The 19,559-nt window shown below is 43.5% G+C and overlaps 1 protein-coding gene across 1 annotated transcript in view; it reads right to left on the bottom strand.

The window, feature by feature from the left end:
* dntt (deoxynucleotidyltransferase, terminal) overlaps positions 1 to 19,095 on the bottom strand; it is a 29,208-nt gene extending 10,113 nt beyond the window's left edge. Inside the window, exons 1-10 of the mRNA XM_088385144.1 lie at positions 18,905 to 19,095; positions 17,692 to 17,866; positions 15,736 to 15,912; positions 13,248 to 13,418; positions 12,242 to 12,313; positions 11,922 to 12,045; positions 11,437 to 11,569; positions 7,724 to 7,826; positions 2,721 to 2,969; positions 2,547 to 2,630 (exon numbers count right to left, since the gene is read on the bottom strand). Coding sequence (XP_088241270.1) covers positions 2,547 to 2,630; positions 2,721 to 2,969; positions 7,724 to 7,826; positions 11,437 to 11,569; positions 11,922 to 12,045; positions 12,242 to 12,313; positions 13,248 to 13,418; positions 15,736 to 15,912; positions 17,692 to 17,866; positions 18,905 to 19,095 — 1,479 coding nt within the window. The remainder of the gene's footprint in view (positions 1 to 2,546; positions 2,631 to 2,720; positions 2,970 to 7,723; positions 7,827 to 11,436; positions 11,570 to 11,921; positions 12,046 to 12,241; positions 12,314 to 13,247; positions 13,419 to 15,735; positions 15,913 to 17,691; positions 17,867 to 18,904) is intronic.
* Between the last annotated feature and the right edge of the window lie 464 nt (positions 19,096 to 19,559).

Genomic DNA, 19,559 nt, shown 5'->3' with positions numbered 1-19,559 from the left:
TACTCTTGCAGCCTTTACACCAGGACTTCATTCATCATACTCCAACATATGACAAAGAGTGATTACTCTCTAAAACTGATGCGCACACACACACGCGCGCGCGAGTGCCAACGATGGCTCATTCCACACATGCTATGGTTAAATGTGTTTGAGGTGTTGGACAGGTCATGGATGGCTCCTGCCCTGGGAGGGAGTCAGTCTGTCACGGTATGATGAAATCCTCTACCTGTCCTCATTCATCAGGCCCAATCCACATATTAATTATCACAAACCTTCAGAGTTACAGCAGAGGACATTGGCTCACGTCGACCCAACTATCGCAGCAGACCTGTTTGGGTCCTGAAGCTCGCTCCAATTGCCTGGGGCGCTACAAATTGTTGGCCTAGAGATGTCAGTCATTGCTTGCGGAAGCAAAAATCTCTGCGCTCGCCTCATTTAGTACAGTCAGTCAGTCATCTAAAGCTCACTGCACCAGTGCAACGGAGCAGCTTTGACCCACATCTTTCAAGTTCCCGAACCAGCAGGTAGACCAAACTTTGCATTTTTGAAGGCAAGTTCCATTGTGCAGGGAACATGGGAGTTTGGAAGTGAACATTTAGAGGAGGCAGGCAAGACAGGAGTGGTAGGCTATACCCAATGTCAAGAAAACAACAGATGTTGCTATTTACAAAGATATTTTGAACCTATTTTAATTAACTCAGCTACATTTGAGCACATCTAGCTAATGAGGAAAAAAGCAAATACCCAAGAAAGTTGTTTCTCGTGTTTTAACGAGTTGAGAACTGAGGCTCTGGCTGTGTTCATTAAAAGGAAAATCATTCAATAGAATGAAATAAAAGTGACACTTATGACCAAGTTGGTTGTTAACGCAACCCGATTCTTTTGATGTCCCTCCCGTATTTGGTGGGAGGTTGTAAACCTGGCCCAGCAGTTCACCGGACCTAAATCCAATGGAACATCTTTGGGACTGCATGGCTGAAGCACATGTTCAAATTTGCTTTCACGTGAATCTCATAATACTCACTGACCGTTAACAAATGATTTGATCGCTCATGTCAAAATGTTTGTCCAGCGACACATTTGTTTCGAATTCAGCTTCATTTTGAAGGCCTTATTTCCAGAGACAGTAACATTTTGGCTCAACTGTCAAGCTGCCAGATTAGGGGATTTGACAGTGTGGGAGTATATCCAGAAAAAGAAATTGTCAATGTAATACAAATTTAGCTCAACTAAAAGTGGCTGGCTGTTCATTCAAGGTAGAACATATTTTCCAGACCATTTACTTTACATGGTAAGCTACTTTTGTTTTCCAAGTTTGTTTTAGGATTGTGCATATATGTTTTGGTGGTATCATGTGATGTAATTAGTGCCATTCTTTTCCTATTGTTTTTGCTTTTCTTCATTGAACATGATTCTAACCTATGCAAACAAACAGATTTGAAATGAGAGTCTTGTTTACTATGCATGAAGCTCAAGTTGTTGTACGTATATCTGTATGCCAAGATTCCAGCACTTCATTGGGAGATCATTAGACTGAGACAAGCGCTGTTAGTTTTTTGAAGCATTTTATGCCAGCTTGTACGACAACAACAACTCCCCCTCCGCCCCACAATACTGGATTTCAAAGCAAAACATCAAGTATTGATCTTCATTGTGATGGGGAGCAAGGAAGACGTGAGGTCTGGAGTGCAGAGCTCTGACAGAGTTGACATTTGATGCTTTCTGGTGACCTTGGTGCTGGTGAAATACAGTACTACTGCTATTTTCTTTTGAGTGCTAAACTGAAAGATGGCCAGAATATCATTGTGGACGTTTTCATTCAATCAGGCTCGAACGGTTCCTCTTTTTCCGTCACATTTGAAATCATTTCTTTGGGTGTGATAACAGTTCTTTTCCTTCCAAATATAACAAGTGGAGAAAGTGTCACAGACACACCAAAATCTTATCCATAGTTTTGTCTTCCCCCAAAATAGAGGCTATACTGAAGCAGTTGAAGGGTGGCTAACTTGAGTTGCTTCCACTTTCAACTGCCCCTATAAGGTCCTGCTCCTCTTTCAATATAAGCATATGTTTTTGGGTGACTTCTCCTCCTGTCCATTTCATTGCACGGATGGCTGCACAGTCAGCAGCAGGTCCTTGCATTTGAATAAACACCATCTGAGTTGGCTACTTGTGCATAAAAGTGTCACTAAAGTGCCACCCGGTGATCCCGAGACCCTGACCTCTGTGCTCAGAGAGTCAGTGATGGGATACGGCAGTGACAGGGTGGCCGGCGCCCGTGTCCATCTGCACACTCGTTCACTTGATGCTCCAAAACAGCCGCTCTGCCGTACGTATGCGTCGGAAATGAAATAAGATGCAGAGAAGTTGAAGAGCTTCACGGATGACTGACTGCCTTAAAGATTGATGGGCGTCGACAATTTTTGTTTTCCTGTCTGCTGACTAAGCGTAGCTTAACAATTGCTTGAATAAACCAAACATGCTCATGGCTTGAATACAGACTTACATGTGTTGGATGTAAGAATATGTGATAGTATTCACTGTACCTTGGTTTTGTCGTAAAGGGTATGATTGTCCAAAATCATCCTTCTCTCTTTCTGAGCGAACCTCCTGAGGTCTCTGTCAAATTGCTGTGGGGAAAGAAAAAGCACCAACTCCATTTTCAAGATGATGTAAGAAACATGGAAACCATGATAAGTTCTCTCAATGTTTGTACATACCGTGGAGCCAGTCCAGCCGAGAAGAGCAAAGGCATAACGATCCATGGGCGGCGATACCAAGTCCACGCGCACTGCCCTCCATCCCCTGTCGTCCCCCTCGGCGGAGCCGAGACCTCCGTCCACCTGACTGGCCTCCAATCGCAAGATCAGGAAACATTTGGGATAATAGTCCATTGCCTCAAACGTCTTGCAAGGCAGCTTTGACACGTGAAAGGTAGACGCTTGGTAATCACAGTAAAGAAGAATCCCCTAAAGGAAAAGGGAGAGCAGATTCAGTCAGAAAGTATATCACTGGGTGTTTTTTTTTTTTTTCAACCGTAACATTTGCTGTGTAGGTTATATGCTGTGTGGGAAAGTGAAAGTCTGTATAAATAATTCATCCAAACCTATAGCGAGATACTTGCACAAGTTGGCAAGGGGAAAAAAATGACAGCGAGTCTGCTGGAGTGAAAGGAAGGGCGTTTTATCTCAACTTTATAACTGCCTAAATTAACATTATACGAGGATCGGAAATTGTACATTTCCACATGAGTAAAATAGTGCATCCAACTCATCCGATTTAGGTCAATATGGAAACATTTTTGCTCTTATTTGTAAATCTTTCACCTCTAATAGTATAAATAAAATTGCAATGTATGGAAGTAGGTTAAAGTAGAAAGTTTTCCTGGCAGAGCACAAGAAACGTGATGCATTTGTTTTTGAAATTCCAGCGGAAGGTAAAGAAGTAGTTTGATCGTAACTGTCGAATAATTTCAAGGAGAACTGTGTGTCCATTGTGACAGCTATTTTGGAAAACAATGTTGTCGGCTGGGAAATCAATCTGTGAACTAATTGCCCGAGTGGGTGGCAGTTATTTTTGTGCTCATCTTTTTATAAAGTTCAAACGTGTCTTGATTTACACATTTTGAGATGTCTCGCTGAGAACTGCGTGCACACTCCAATTTGTATTCAACCTATGGCATTTAAAAAGGGCCAGCACAATGAGGAATTTGTTGCATGGATTTTCTGCGGGAACGGCCATTTCCTCCCATATTCCAAAAACAAGCACCTTGAATTTGAAAAAAGCCCAAATCAATCTCTCCAATAATAATATTGGTCATCTACAGGAATGATGAGAGAGGAGTGCAATAATCCCAAGACCCACCACTTTGACACATGAGCCAATCACAGCGGTCAAACGATCAGCTACTTTGCCCTTGCCCCTTTCTTGGTCAAGGATGAAGTCCCTGTCGAGTGGATCACAAGACGCTGTGTACTGTATGGCGCAATCATGTGTCAGCACACTTGACATGCCCATGGTGATTTGGAGAATGGAGTCAATTTATGATCGATATATCTGTAAAATGTAGCAAAAGCGACTATGCCTATTACAAGAACAATGTCAATCTTTTGGAAGCCCAATATTGTTTTCCCACATCTCCACTCACGGAGCTCCCCCCCCCCCAAAACTGTGCGCAGCATAATTCAAGCACCTAATGAAAGCATCTGGCCTTTTTAATATAAACGGTAGATTTTATTGGGGTCATCCGTTGGCGTGTTTATCTAACAACCCCTCTAATAGAGTTCAAGGTGTTAATTTAGACTTTCACACTTCAAAGATGGAAAAGTTGCCCTGACTTTCTTCACAACTTTCATTCCCTCTGTTGTTCATAATTCTGAAGTTCCTCTCTATGGTGATAAAATGATCTTGGCTTCGTCATTGTAATGACTTCGGGGCGGTTTTACTTGAATTACAGCATGCCGACGATGACCTTAGTTTTATCGTCAAACGCTGCAAAGATTACAGTATGCGTTGAAAGGAAGCGTGACCCTTTCACATTAGCATCGATGCAATCAGATACCATGCAGAGTTTTCAGTCAAATATGACTATAAAATATGCCAGATGATTGTGTGTCCATTTCATGTGAACCCAATTCTATTTCTTATTGACATCGTACAAGCACATTGGATGATTTCTTTCTAATGTGACCTAATACAAAGGAGTTTGCTAACATTATGTTTGGGTTTTTATTTGTAATCTTGTGATCCTGTGCATGCTTCATAATTATTTGGGCATGCTTATGAAAACAGCTTTCTTTCTTTCTTTCTTTCTTTCTTTCTTTCTTTCTTTCTTTCTTTCTTTCTTTCTTTCCATCTTCTCAGAGACTTACTTGACTGGTTAAATTAAGTTGAAAAAAAAATGACCGGATTGCAAATATTGCTGACATGCTTTGAATCAGTGTGCCCTTTATGTCACGTTTGGTCAATTCCTTCCATCTTCTTTCATCTCGCAACAGACCTTTTTACGACTGGCCCTTAAACTTTACAGGGTGCATATCAACTTAGCACTTGCAACAAAATAGCCAATTCGGTCCACCTGATAAAAAAAAATTGCTCGGACTGCTTCGGCATACCCAATGAAATCGTCTGTGCCAACTTTCCATAGCATCCAGCCACTGTTCTTCCAAAAAAGATATCATGTGAACATTTAGCATGCTTGAAGAGAATGATGGTGCAAAGAAATTGCGCCCCTACTCTCACTATTAAAGGCCCTTATTAGCCATGGTAAGAAGCTCATTTGTTGTGCAGCTGCGGGTCACATTTCCAAGTGTCACTGTCGAGTGCTCCCGTGGATTGCTCTCGTTCTCTCTCTCTGCAATTACAGATAACCATTCACCTTTTAATATGTAGGGAGAAAGATTCTCCAAGTTCCCTTTGTGTTGAGCAGAATAGTCAGTACGTGGCTTTTCATCCACCACTTGGAATTTTCAATCATTGTGAAAATAAACCGGAAGGATAAGCTACAAATTCGGCCTAAAATTTGGCCTGAACACATTTCATTCATGCTCTGTAGTTTTGGGCCCTCCGGCATGCATACATACATACATACATACATACATACATACATACATACATACATACATACATACATACATACATACATACATACACACATACACACATCAAATGGAGTCACTCGGATTTCTTCCTGTCTTGCTCTTTCAGTTTGACACACATCTACTCAAAATCTATTGAAATGTCAGGAAGTTGTCATCTGACTATTGCGGCGCCCAATGGCGCTCTGCTCTGCTCTGCTCTGCTCTGCTCTGCTCTGCTCTACTCTACCCTACTCTACTCTACTCTACTCTACTCTACTCTACTCTACTCTACTCTGCTCTCCTCTGCTCTCCTCTACTCTACTCTGCTCTGCTGTCATCTCCCAAGCAGCAGGTAAATGAGAAAACATCTGAGAGTTAGATTATGCCACAGTTTACAGAGGGAATTAGAGAGACGCCAAGATAATCTTTCCCCAAAAGCTTTGCCTCGGAGTAGTGGCGGATGATTGAAATCTTTTTCTTTCCATATTGTAATCTACTTGCAGCCTCTTTTGAGATAACAGCACGGGCTCATAGCACAACATTCTCAGGACAAACAATGTTGTGAGGCAAAGCCTGGACCTATGATCTCATCGGGTCATTTGTGTGACTCACAGAAAGGAGGCAAAGTTCTTCAACTCTGCATGGAATTTGCTTCTTTTCGATTTTATGAACTGTACTTTGACTTTGCTCGTGTTGTTTGTGCTCCGGCATGCCAGTCCAAGTAGACTTGACTGCTCGGATTTGATTTGGATGAGAAATTGAATCTCAGCTGCACGGGCAGCGCTGCTTGAATCACTTATCCAACCAGAGGTGGAACACTTGAATCTCTAACCGCATCGAGTCGCTCGGCACCGATGCATAACAATAAAGCTGAATTGCGTTATTACGGCGGGCCGTCCCGACAGATGATAGATGAACTGATGCACTGATGATACATGAACGGAAGCAATGCTCACTGACTCATTTGTCTGCTACTGAATCTGCCTCTGCCCTAAAGTTATGCTTTGAAAATCATCAGGAAAATGATGATGACATTTGTTTTGTAAGGACACGTTCAACTCCTGTGCCCGCCCGGCCGGCCGACCGCTATTAGCTGAGTGAATGCGCACGGACGCTTCCTCAGGGACATGATTCTCAATGACGAGATTACACAGCCGGCCGGGAGTCAACCTTTATTACGTCATTTAATCACATCACAGTCTCTTGTCGTGGTGCCTGCAAAGCGGCCTTCATGTCTTTTATGCCGAGCGTATCTGGCTTTCTTTTCCGGGCCACCTAAAACGTTTTTATCAGCTGTCCTACCTACTTGAGTCACCATCTCGCAAGTGGTGTTGACATGTGCTTTTTGCAGCTTCAGCTCGCCTGCTCAGAAATGGCTGCAAATGGTGGACTGTGAACAATATGTAGCAAGGAGGAGGTCATTATTATTGAAAAGGCTTGGGCTTTTAAAACCTCCCAAACAGCTCAATTGCGTAGGATGTGGTCATTAAGATCATTTTGTGCTTTCAGATAGTAAAACTCTTGTCAATGGAGACATTTTAAGTCATAAATGATTTTTTGTTTTTGCAATGGATTTAGTTTATCGACTATGCTTGCCCTGGTGAATCGAGTTCTATTTTCTTCTTACATAGTAACATTTACGATGCCCCAAGGCTAAAATAAATAAAGTTATTATTGGTTCAGTACCAATTCAACAAGCGCGTTATACAGACATTAAAAATATTACGGTCTTCTATTATTTTATGTCCTTTGCAGTATGACAGCAGTTTGGTGTTCATTTTGGAACCTCTGCCAAGAAGCTTTTCTTCTTTTCTTTTTTTTAAATCAATTGATTTTCTGGGGCCGTATTGTGCCGCACTGGTTAGCACGCGCACCTCACAGTTGAGATGTACAGGGTTCGATTTGGGCTCCGGCCTTCTGTGTTAGGAGTTTGCATGTTCTCCCCGTGCCTGCGTAGGTTTCCTCCCACATTTTTTTCTCATTAGGCTAAATAGGTGAGTTGGAGCAATACATTGACATTTGTGTTCATTTTTATAGCTTTATTCTGTCAGGGAGTAAATTCATTGCACGCCGGCACTATGAATGTGGCTCAACAACATGAGTAATGTTCCACTTTTATAGGAAGAATTCATATCTTCACTTACTTGTTTTTTGAAGGAATCAATAATGTGGCGCAGGACACATCCCTCCTTGCCCACCTCATGTGTCGTGACAATAAAGTCCACATCATGGCCAACCTCCTTCCCCCTGGCAAACAAAGACCACAAGCTGCGTGGGTGGTAATGATATTAGGACCTCATGTACATAGCCTCGAATTAAGTAACTGGATGAAGCTGGAAAAAACATTAAGAAAAAGCAAACAATGATTTGGATGTATTTTGTTATTTCTGCAGGGAAATCTTTCCTCAAACCTCCTGGCTCTGTCATCCAAAAACATCAAAAACATTTTGGAGCAAGGCGTTGGCGTGCCTTGTTAACAGCTACAGGCACAAGCTGACATGACACACCGAGGTCATTAGCACTCTTCCATAGAATGATTGCACTCTGCCGTAGCTGGAAGAGCATGCCACCGTCTTCACTTGCTCCTTCATGTTCACCTTAGAACAGAGGGTCGACGAGGATCCAAAGGAGTGCCGTAAGGCGGACGAGTGCTAAGCACGTCTACCTCACAGATCTCAGATTTGGGGCCGATTGGAATTTGTCAAGAACAGCTAGCACCTGTTGCTCTATACGCTATTGTTCTTTGAAAGAAATGACAAAGGAAAGGGCGTTTTCCTGCCACTCTGAAGTTCTCATATTCCGTGATGAAAAGGAGCATTGTGTTCTGGTGATTATAGCGGCCTGCCAAAACAGCCGCCCGCGTGTGCAGTTTGTCATCGGTGAGAACAGTGCTGACACAAACAGCAAACAAAGGCCATGAGTGGATGACAGAGGTTTCCTGATTTATCAAAGTTGGCCTCTCCTTCAGCTCGAGCTTTGCCTCTGCTTGCTGCCAAATAGGCCCGGTGCCATTTCAAACTGATCATTATGCACTCACAACTCCTTTTGTACACACCAGCAATGACTCCAGGAGACGGATGAAATGCTGCAAGAGCAACATGCTGCATGTAACAAATGACGGCAACATCAAAAGAGCGACAATGGGCTATGAATACGGCTTTATTTAAAGAGCAACCGAGGCTTTGAAAAGAGCCATTACTCCTCGAGCAAGGCATGTGAATGCTGATGGTTAGGGTTAGTGGCAGGAAGCGCGCACGTTCCCCTGAGAGTGCTTTGCTTTCAAGCACACTCAGCAGATGTTGCTTTTGTCACATTTGTCATTTCATTTGCCCTCTTTAACTGATATCCTTCCGTTAGATCAGATGCATCCCGCTTACTTGTAGGCTTGGTTGTTGCGCTGCGTGTGAAAATTGAACCTTGTCCTCATCATATAGCTCGTAGGACACGTTCCCCATCTGCTGAATGTGCAAGTTCTCTCAAAGCCTACAGCACTCTTAATTGGCAAAGTGGAAATTCCGCGACATTTCCACTTTGGCGTAAAAAAAAAACACGGAGAAGCTTTCCAGCTCAGCAGCATCCTCTGCTACGCTGGGAAATCTCACTTGAGTGAGCTGCATAAATGTGTGCCATGAATAGCAAAATCATAAACACGGGCAGAGATCAGCATACATTCATAGCTCTCTTGGATTACCTCTAATCAGGGTATGGGTGAGTGCAAAGCATAGGAATGGCTAGTCAAGTAGGACACATTCACATATACGTACGCTCACTGGATAGTAGCTGTGCATTATTAGTATGTTGCGGGGCTATGCAGCTACTTCCACTAATACAGCTTTAGTCAGCACAAAAGTGGATGAAAGCACACGTCGCATTCTCTCAAGCTAAGAGGGTGGCTACTTTGCTTTGCTTTGCTTTGCTTTGCTTCCTTTGCTTTGCAGTGTCACCACACACAAAAAGAAGAAGAAGAAAGACTGTAAATACAGCTGGCCTGCCTACACTTACTATATTGCGTGAGGAAAAAGGATCAATTATTGAGCGTTTCAGCACAAAGCACATGAAATATTAAAGGTTATTTACAAATTTGTGTGGATGACAGTGTGACATGTATGAATAATACAGATGGGGGTGCGAGAGCGTTGCTTCTGGAAAGGTCTTGGAATGTGAGGCAAGAAAAGTGAAGTCACAAGTAGCTGGCCACAGAGAGGAAACGCTTTCCTTTACTTTGATGTGTTCACAAGTGGCAAGCGATAAGAAAGCTTTGAATGCAATTGTATGCAGCACATCTCGTTCGCCTCTGCCCCTACGAGCTCAGCGCGGCCATAATTAGCTAGACCGGCACAATCTAATGATGTCAAACACAGGAGCTGTAATTAATGAATGGCTCTTATTTAGTACTTTATTGTGCAATCAAACTCAATCAAAAGTGATATTCCATGGTAAGGCAGCTGCTCTGGAATCTTACATGTATGAATGATATTGTGCATGTGTACCTAATGGAGCAGCATAACATATCGCAGTGAGAGTCTGCTGCTGCTGCTGCCGCTGCTGCTGGTGCTGCTGTTAAGGGATTTGCAAAGCTGCTCCGTGCCACTAGTGACAATTTTGATTTTGAATCTGATTCACAGCTAAGTCTTACGTCTCCACATACATTGCTGGCAGAAGCTGTGTTTTCCAGACTAATCTATTTTTAATCCCCCTCCCCAACAACAAGATTTCTCTGAGACTTGTCACCCTTCTCGCAATAAGGCTTATGTCAGCAGCACCAACAAACCCTTGCAGTGTTACTCTGCTGTGAAGTGAATGACAGCTTGACTTACAGCTGTGTGTCACTTACCTCTTGCAAATTTCTAGTGAATGTTACTTGGGTGCAAATGTTTAACAAGATTTAGTTCAAGCTATTGCTTGTAAGTAATTTGGCTAATAAGAGACAGAACCGTGGAAGAAATTATAGGTCATTAAATCTGTTGAAAATTTGGAAGGGTGTTTTTTCAAGAACGTCACAACGGAAAAAATGAGTGGGTGGTTAAGGCTGAGGCTGGCAAATACATGAGCACATTTTGCATGATTTTGCTGTGTCATAGCCTAACTATCATCTGCTATTTTTTTTAAAAAAAAAAAAACATAATTTGAGCTATATGAATCATTTACTGACTTGAAATAGGCAAGTCATTGTTCTTTTATTCAGCTCTACATGATTCCACTTAGATTTCAAGGAATACTTTGCAAGCCTTCACCAAATATGAGAGGAGATTTAAGTGTGCTCCAGCTTGCTGAGTTTGAAGTCATAAAAGCTCTCTCATAGGGCCTGTTATGCTTTTCAGCAGACTCCTCAGCCATAAATCGTGTACTGTTGCTCCCCATCATCTTGATGCTAACTATCCGTGATGCTCCCCTCCCCCCCCCCCACATCTCTTTTACCAGATTTTCCCTGGAGGGGCAGTTATTTACATAATAAGACATCATTCCAGCTGTCACTCAAATCTTTTGAAGTTAAGAGTTGCTATATGTAGTATGAGGAGAACACCACCACTGATGTTTCTTTGCAAGTCAAGGTTAGTAAAACATTTGCAACCATTACAGGAACCATATTTTCTGCAAACCGAGTACACGGCCGCGGACCGTGGTTGGGGACCACTGATTACAATCCAAACAAATGAGGGATATTGAATTGTGCTAATCACTAAGCACTTAGGACATAAAGTTGTGATTTCAGATTGAAGCAGATCTTGAAGGACATTTTGCATTCCCATGAGCGTAAGCAATAACAGAACAGCAGAACAATAATAGCACAAAACAATGCCATTTGTTGTGCGTCAAGCAGCACATCAATACGGAAAGGACGAGACGCGTCTTCTACCTGCGGAAGCCACCTGTCAGCGCTATTACGCCGTCCGACGTGATCAAACGGACAGCTTGGTCAATAATCTTCCCCAGGGCTTGAGCCTCCGCTTTAGTGACAACCCTTGAGATGTCTCCATAATGCAGAAAACCTACGGGGGAAATAGCATGCGGTTATTAGTCTGGGAGCAAGCCATCAATCACAGCCAGTTGCTCGCAAGTGAATCAAAAGGGCGATACAATGTGATATGTTGTGCTGGAAGGCACGTCGCTCGCTAAATGATGAACTGATGTCATTTTGCTTTCATCTGTCTCCACCAAAGTTTGTTTTATCACGCGTTTGAAAACTAACTCTGTTTATCTTGGAAAAACATAAACAACCCGTTTAACGGTGAAAGTGGATTTGTCTTTCTCTAATAAGCGGGATAGAAAAATGTGACACTTTCTCTCGGCACCGAACTCCAGGTGGATTTCCCAAGCCGAGACGACGAGATGTCGACGTACCGCTTTGTTGCATGGGGTTGAGCTGAACGCTGGGCTCTGCCACAATGTCACTAAATGAGCGGAGCCCCCTGCGGTACCATTTCTCTGCCGTCTTGGGTCCAACCCCAAACATACTTGTGAACAGCTGTCAGGCAGCAAAGGAGCAAAGAGAAGAAGACATGACGTGACAACTTTTGAGAAGAGGTTAGCTGTCGGAGTTTGAAATGCCATATGGATTGGCAAAATGCAAATCATTTCAAAAGCTCCTCAACTGAGAAAGCCAAGGGAGGCTGCAGATATACAGTACCTGCCGGGACTTGGTTTTTCTTTGATCTACTGACCTTTAAGGTCTGATAGCGCTCGCTGGAGAGTATTCGCTCAACGTCAAATGAATGGCCACTTTGGAGAATCTCCTGAAAAAGAAAAATGTCATATTTGGAATCAGTTGATTTTTGGTGCTGTTGTTGTTTTGTTTGTTTTTCGCGACAGACAAACGGAATCGGTCTAGAGCCTTTTTGTTTCGAATGTTTGTGCTGTGACGCAACAAGCAAGTTATCATTTGCTGTGAAACCTCAGTATGTTCCCACTTCGAGCTCATCTAATTAGCTGACCGCAGTATATTGATCCGAATTAACATAGGTCATGTCAGACATCATCTCTTTGAAATCCACCAAAGGTTGAAATTCAGATCTTATTGCTGTTACACAATACTTATCAATTAGTCAGTGAAGCAGGAAGAGAGCAGCGCACCTTTCAAATGCGAGTGCGCACGTGCAAACACACCCACAGACGATTCATCACAAAGTCTGCCTCAGTGCTTTATTTACATCAGTAGGTTTTTATCTTCAGTCATCGCTATCCGAGTGTCGCTCGCATGGCATGTTCACAAGCGCATCAAGCGTTTTGTTTTTCACGTTGTTTTGATGTGTCATGTCCTTTTCTTGCTTTGATACATGAACCATCAGCTCAAAGTGAAAAGAAAAGGGTTACGCATGTGAATGGCAAGAGACAACAAGAGGTCATTCGTCGCCAGTCTAACTTGGTGGGGCATTTGGTGTTATTCTCGAGCTGACACATCTGACAGATTTGGAAACTTGCACCGAGAAACGCACTTTATGATGTAAGTTTAACGTGTCAACTAGCCTGGCGCTGTCAGAAAAGAGCACAGTGGCTATCATTTGCCTGACAACCTGACATTTTCTTGGCACACAGGAGGAGGCAATGATGGGCAAGTGAAGATGTTGGTTTTTTTGTTTTGTTTTTTATCAGATTCTCACTCAAAGTTCTCCCTTTGCACGTGTGCCCTCTGTCTGCAAAATAATGAAATGTCCTAAAAGGTACTCATACCTCCATGATTGCCTTGGTGTGGTCCCCCAGGCAAGGCAGGCCCCGAGTGGCCTCAATACACCGCACAGTCCAGGGCAGACTCTTCAAGACAGACGCAGCTCTCCTGAAGACAAGGCACGAAGCCTTGAGCTCACTCAATTCGTAGTACTCTGCCAGCACTTCAAAAGCATCCTGCAGGCACATAGGGAAAGAAGCTATGTTGGGTTGATGTTATCTTTCTTAATGGAAGTGCAAGAGAATAACAATGGGCTTCGTATTAAATGTTCATTCAAGGAAAGCCGACTTTACGACTTTACGACTTCACTTCTTCACAGTGACAGGGGAACATCAGTGACAGGGAAACATGGATGCCACTTTTATTATGCTGCAAGTAGAATAGACAATGCTCTCTAAAAGCAAGACTATGAGCAATGCTTTCACTTGTCAATAATTCATTACATTCGGTGCTAATAGAAGTTCAATTGTTTAGCAATGATCTATGAAAAGTGGCAAGTCTGGCCTTCCGGAAAAAACATTTCAGTTTCTCATGATGTTCGCAGTCGTATGACACATAAGGCTAATATTGACGTATGTTTAGCGAACCGACCATTTTGTCATTTCCAAATAGGATTTAACACTTTCTAATTTGACCAGATCGATAAACACTCCGTATATCCATCCGCCTGAAGCCGAGCCCTGCTTTGAGGCCGCCCCACCACCCGCTGTCTCGCACAGCCTGGGGTCAGTAAACAGGACACTAGCTCACCGAGGGACGCGCTGACCCGCTTAGTGCACCACATGGAGATGGCTTGCAAACATACACTCGCTCACAGATGACTCTGAACAGCGGGCATCACAGAAGCGGCACGCTGAAGAAATGGGAGCGCATGTACTGTATCTGTTACAAGTGGTTTGTCAGGATGAGTCAGTGGCACGCGATGACATGGAGATGACTACACTTACTTGTTCATCTGTTGATAATTTAGTCTTTCATTTCTATTTCTTTCTCTGTGACGTGCACGTCCATGTCAGTCGTGCGACCGTTGGATGAGGTCGCACCGTGCCTTGGACCTCACAGTCTATTGGCGAAGGCTCCATCCAACTCATTGGAGTCGCTCCCGTTGGCTAGGAATCGAGTCAGCTGGGTTCCTTGCCAAAGCATTGCAGCCATTTCTACTTGCCACGGCATGATCATAAAAATACCAAAGTGAAGAAAAGACAGGCAGCCCTTTGTGCTGAGCATGAAACTAAGGCCCGGGGTCTTTCAACAAAACGTCGAACAAAGAAAGCAGCAAGACCTAATTTTACCTCGGCTTATGCAGGCACTAACAAACAGCCATAAAGCCAGTCTATCAATTTCCCTTATAGCATCAGCTAAATGGAGTGAACCCATTTTGGCTCTCATCTCATTAATGAGGAATTATGGCTCATTGGAGGGAAGGCTTTAATGCAGCATGCCGATTTACCCCCCACTCGCTCGCACGCATTGGCGGCCATGCCAGTGGGTCATGTTCGCACAGCAACCTGCTTCGCTGCATGTGTTCAAAGAAAGCGTGAAAGCAGGTTGGAACACCCATTGAGAAGTAATTAAGCACAATCACCAGCTCCAATGGCTTCCACTTATTAGCCTTATCTCAAGCACTTACACCAAATGATTCAGCAAACGTTAGCTACAGTGGAATTGGATCAATAGCTTGCTATGAGATGTGTCATATGGAATTGGAGATATGGAATTGGATCCATATCTTGGAATGAGCTATGGAGGGAATTTGTTGATAGAAATGTATTTGCAACAATTATTGAAATGTACCTTTCAATAACAATCTAGAAATAATCATCATGCTGGAATTTATAGGGAGAAAAATGTCATTTTTAGTCTCCTCACAGTTCGGGCGTCTTTTATTCCAATATATTGCTGCTTCTTTTTGTTTCATTTTCAGTCAACAAAATGGGGGGGGGAAAATCTACTCTCCATTCTGGCTTGCTAATTTCCCTGTTGTTCACCTGCTCCAACCCACCAACAGTGTTCATGAAGCCAGGGTAACAGATTCCTCTGTCCTGGTGGGGACTGTCATGTCCATCATCCACTTGGCTAGTCCAGCGCCTAAGGCTATGTAGTGTATGCCAGCGCTGTGCCACGGCTTTGTGAACATGTCAATTGGTACACTTCCAGGGTTGCAGCTGCAGAAGCATCTCATTTGCTGCTTTAACCCATTTGGTGGTGTATATTGCAAAGCGCTGCCGCGAAGGGAGAAAGCAAGCTGGCAAGCGAGCTTCATCAAAAAAAAAAGAAATGGGACTCCTACAAGTAGTGAAAAAAGAAAGATAGAGACTTTAACAGCAACTACTCCAACAAGATTTAGGAAATTGACAGTCTCAGCCACAGCCAGAGAGAAAAGATGTGCCTCCAATTTTTACAGAGCAAAATATGTGTGATGTGGTGAAGACAGGTGTAAGTGCTTCTTACACACCAAATTTGTGTGATGACAGGTATGTAAGTGTTTCTTACTGTCAGAATCTTGTTTTTGTTGTCCGTGCTTGTCCGTCTCTGGCAGGCATATTGAGAAACGGGAGCCACCGGGGCCGGGGCCGGTGCCAGGGCCGGGGCTGGTGCCAGGGCCGGTGCCGGGGCCGGTGCCAGGGCCGGGGCCGGGGCCGATCCTTCTTGTAATGCAGGCGACGTATCCTGTTTACAAGAAAAAAAACAAGCACTCAAAAACAAATATACATGCACAGCCTATATTGTATTTTCACGGCAGATACTCCACGATTGCTGAGTTACTAAACGTCTCGATGAGTCTGACGATTTATATCCCCAGGTGACGGTGCCAAGTGTCAAGCTGAACATAAAAATGTAAGCGTTTGCCTCGGAGAAGTTATTTTATAAGCGCGCGTCTCCGGGGCAACAGGCTAATGACACTCATCTCACAGTCTGGTGGCATCCAAATTCATTACAGCCAGCCAGCCAGCGCTGAAGCCATGGCGTTATAAATCTGCTTGCCATCATCCAATTTGCCTCCTGTAAATTGCCTCTTTCATACTGTGAAGAAACGGTTCAACATCGGTGAAATATATGTCAAGGGTGTCATCAAATATATTCCGATAATTAGACATCACAAAGAGAAGATTGCGTCCGTGCAATTAGTCTTGGATTTACTATGAGAACCGGCACGGCTGAAAGCAATAGCCAGTCCGACTATCGCAAAGGTAATGTCGACACTTTGATATTTGGACGCTTAAAAGCAGTGAACCTAAGAGTTGGACCTTGTGGTCTAATGTAGGTTCCAAAGGAAAATGGATAAATGATAGTTTCTTATCGCTTTGTGATGTGGTTCATTAGATCGAATCCAAGTGTTGGCAGGGAAAATGTCATCAAGGTCCTAGGTCTTGGTCAACTGAATACACCATAAGTGTGCCTCAATGGACCCATTGCAAATATTGCATGCAAACAGATTTATGCTTTCAAATATACTCTGGACCATTTCTGACATAAAACACACTCTATCAAGACGAGCCAAAGAGAAGTTCCCCTGAGCAACAGCCTAGCTACAGATTTGATTTTTTTTTTGTGGAATCTCTATGTGACCGGCTGCCGCTTGAATGACTTCATCACTCATGTACAGTTGCAGAAAACGTGTAGGGTTAATGGCCACCTGGAGAAGTGCATTCATAAATGCCAGCACGGCAATATTAGCGTAGTCATTTGATGACAAGGATGGTTGTAAGAGAGCAACAATGTCCATGCGCCCGCCAATAATAAGATGAATTTCCGGATTATTTAGTGGGAAAGGAACATCGAAACGTGTCACGCATTCCACAGGCTCTGGAGGAGAAGGCCTGGAAAACCTTTTATGATATTACATTGCTTTATTATATTCACATCCCTATAGGGTCATTTTCTGCAGCATACTGTATGAATATACGAGTCTGACTTCCTATTGGTAATATGAGAGTTGCTCTCAGGATGGTCACAAGTGAAATGAGCCTTCCTCCAAAATGTTGTGGGATTCATATTGGTCAAAGCAAAGCGCAAAGCTGTGGGTTTGGGGTTTTTTTGTTTTTTTTTCGGCTTTTAAGACATCTCAACCAGACCAAATGATATTCCTTATTTTCATTGTGTTACAAGTCAAGCGAGCGAGATGACTGCAAATGCTTTTGTGTGTGCGCTACAGTTCCTCTCTGCACCGGAGAATACTTGAAGACAGTAGGAGTACATCAATTCCAAAACAAATTGCGGGTGACCAGACAATGAGGGAAAAATTCAAATTTGGGCCTTTATTTCTGTCAAGTGATGCAAGACCCATGTCGTGTCGTGTGTCTGGCACACACACATACAGGGGCCGCTGGTCTCCAAGTGGCAACTTCACTTCAGTGGTCTGCTTCATACATTGCCATCTATTGTCTCAATTCTGTCCAAGCGGATGCTCCTGTTTGCATCAATTACGGCCAAGTGTTTGAACCAAACCTGAATGAGGTGTCTGTTCTCCACAGCAGCAGGACTCCCCACTCTCATGCTGTCAGTGAACCAGCTGATGTGCAGCACTTGCATCTTGGAAAGATTGCTCAGGCCGCAGCCCTTTAGCCACGCCCACAGCGACGAGGCTCTGCTGTCTTCAGACACCACGTGAGTGATCTCGTCGCTGTAAATGAAGATGAATGACTTCAATGCGTTGTTCCAATGTGTTCCAAAGATACAGGACAAGTCAAGGTTGGACACATTCACCCTGCGCTAAAATTCAAGCCATGAGTAGCCCCAATCAAATGAAGATGCACCACTGACAGAAGCTTTTGAATATTCGTGATGCATTTGTCCAGTTTAAATGGAGTGAATTTTCAAAATGAACCAGGGTTCCATTCCCATTCCTGGCTTCCTACAATGTGCCCACACACGCATGACATCCAGCCATATGTTGAGGGCGCTGTGCTTTCAACTTGGCTGAAACGTGCGCTGTTGCTATCAAACCGCAGCTCAAACCGCTTTTGTTGGCTTACGGAATGAACGTCAGTTTGAGGCGGGCACGCTCTATTTCCTGCCGTTGCTTTCAAACTATTGTATCAAGCCGAGTGTAACCGAAGCAGCGTTCAAGCTGTGTTTCTGGGAATGCTGCCATGGCCAAGCTGTCACGCTGCTGGCTGACACACACACACACACACACGTGCACACGCACACACATATGACTAGACAACACTCATGAGCACCCTGCATTCATTACAAGGTACACTAAAGAAAATCAATAACTTTTTTTTTACTTGAGAAAAAGATAAATAGTGGAGGCTAACACTCAAAGACACAAAGTCATTAGACGAGCACAAATCGTGCATTTTGTTTGCCTAGAACTGTGATCGAGAGGTCAATTCATATGAATGCGCTGCATGAACGACATCGCCCAAGAGGAACTTGCAGGAAGTTTTGGATTTTAAATGTTTTTGTTTTCAAACATACAAAGGAATATGTGCACACTTTGGAGTTGAATACTTTCAACGAGTGAGAGAAATGAAACAAGGCCTGCCTGTCACATCCACAGGTAGCGCACAAATGATGATTCGTCACGGCTTGAAACAACACAAAAATTCTCGAGTATTCTCATACTCTGAAATCCAAAAGCACAGTCATGTGAGTGTAAATCAAAAGTTTTTAACAATATACATAAAAGGAGTATTTTTTTTTCCTAACTAACCTGAGGCGGTCATCCACAATAAAGCCTTTTGATCTGGCCAGTTGGGTGAGGAAGCTTCTCCTGCTGGATCCCATTTTCCTCTCCACTAGGTATAATCTGACCTCCTTAAACTTGACCGAGTGCTTTGGGCCACCGACGCTGGCCGGTTTCGAGCGCTTCCTAACGCAAGGCCCAATGGCAGCGTGGAACATCTTTTCTGGAATGAGCCGAGTGTTTCTTCAGAGTTTGTTCTTATAACTTCTATCAAGGAAAAAAATAGGCAACTGTTTCATTTTTTTTTTTTTTTCTCCTAACTGTGTAACGGTTGTTGGCATACGTTTCTGGCACCAGGTGTTGGAGTTGAATTTTGGTGTTTACCAAATAGTCGCAGCTGCAATGTTGGGTGGGTGTTTTTTGTTTTTTTTCCAACAAATTTGGCATGGCTTTGCTTGCCAAATACAAAGTAGATTCACCAGCAATAACTTTTAAGAGGAAGTGTGCACGATAGCTTGGGGCCCAACAAACACACTGGAAAGTTTTCCTCTCCCGAAATGAGTGGAGCATCTCTCCAGGGAAAGGCCTGAATTGTGATCACCTCACCCAGCTGTCCTGCCATGTCCAGTTGATGTTGCCACTTGCTCACACATTATGTCCAGAGCAAGTCAGCACCATCTGC

This window comes from Syngnathus floridae, chromosome 9, assembly GCF_059516105.1.
Source record: "Syngnathus floridae isolate MCC-2025c chromosome 9, RoL_Sflo_1.0, whole genome shotgun sequence".
NCBI lineage: Eukaryota > Metazoa > Chordata > Actinopteri > Syngnathiformes > Syngnathidae > Syngnathus > Syngnathus floridae.
This window is presented reverse-complemented; position numbering and strand designations above follow the sequence as displayed.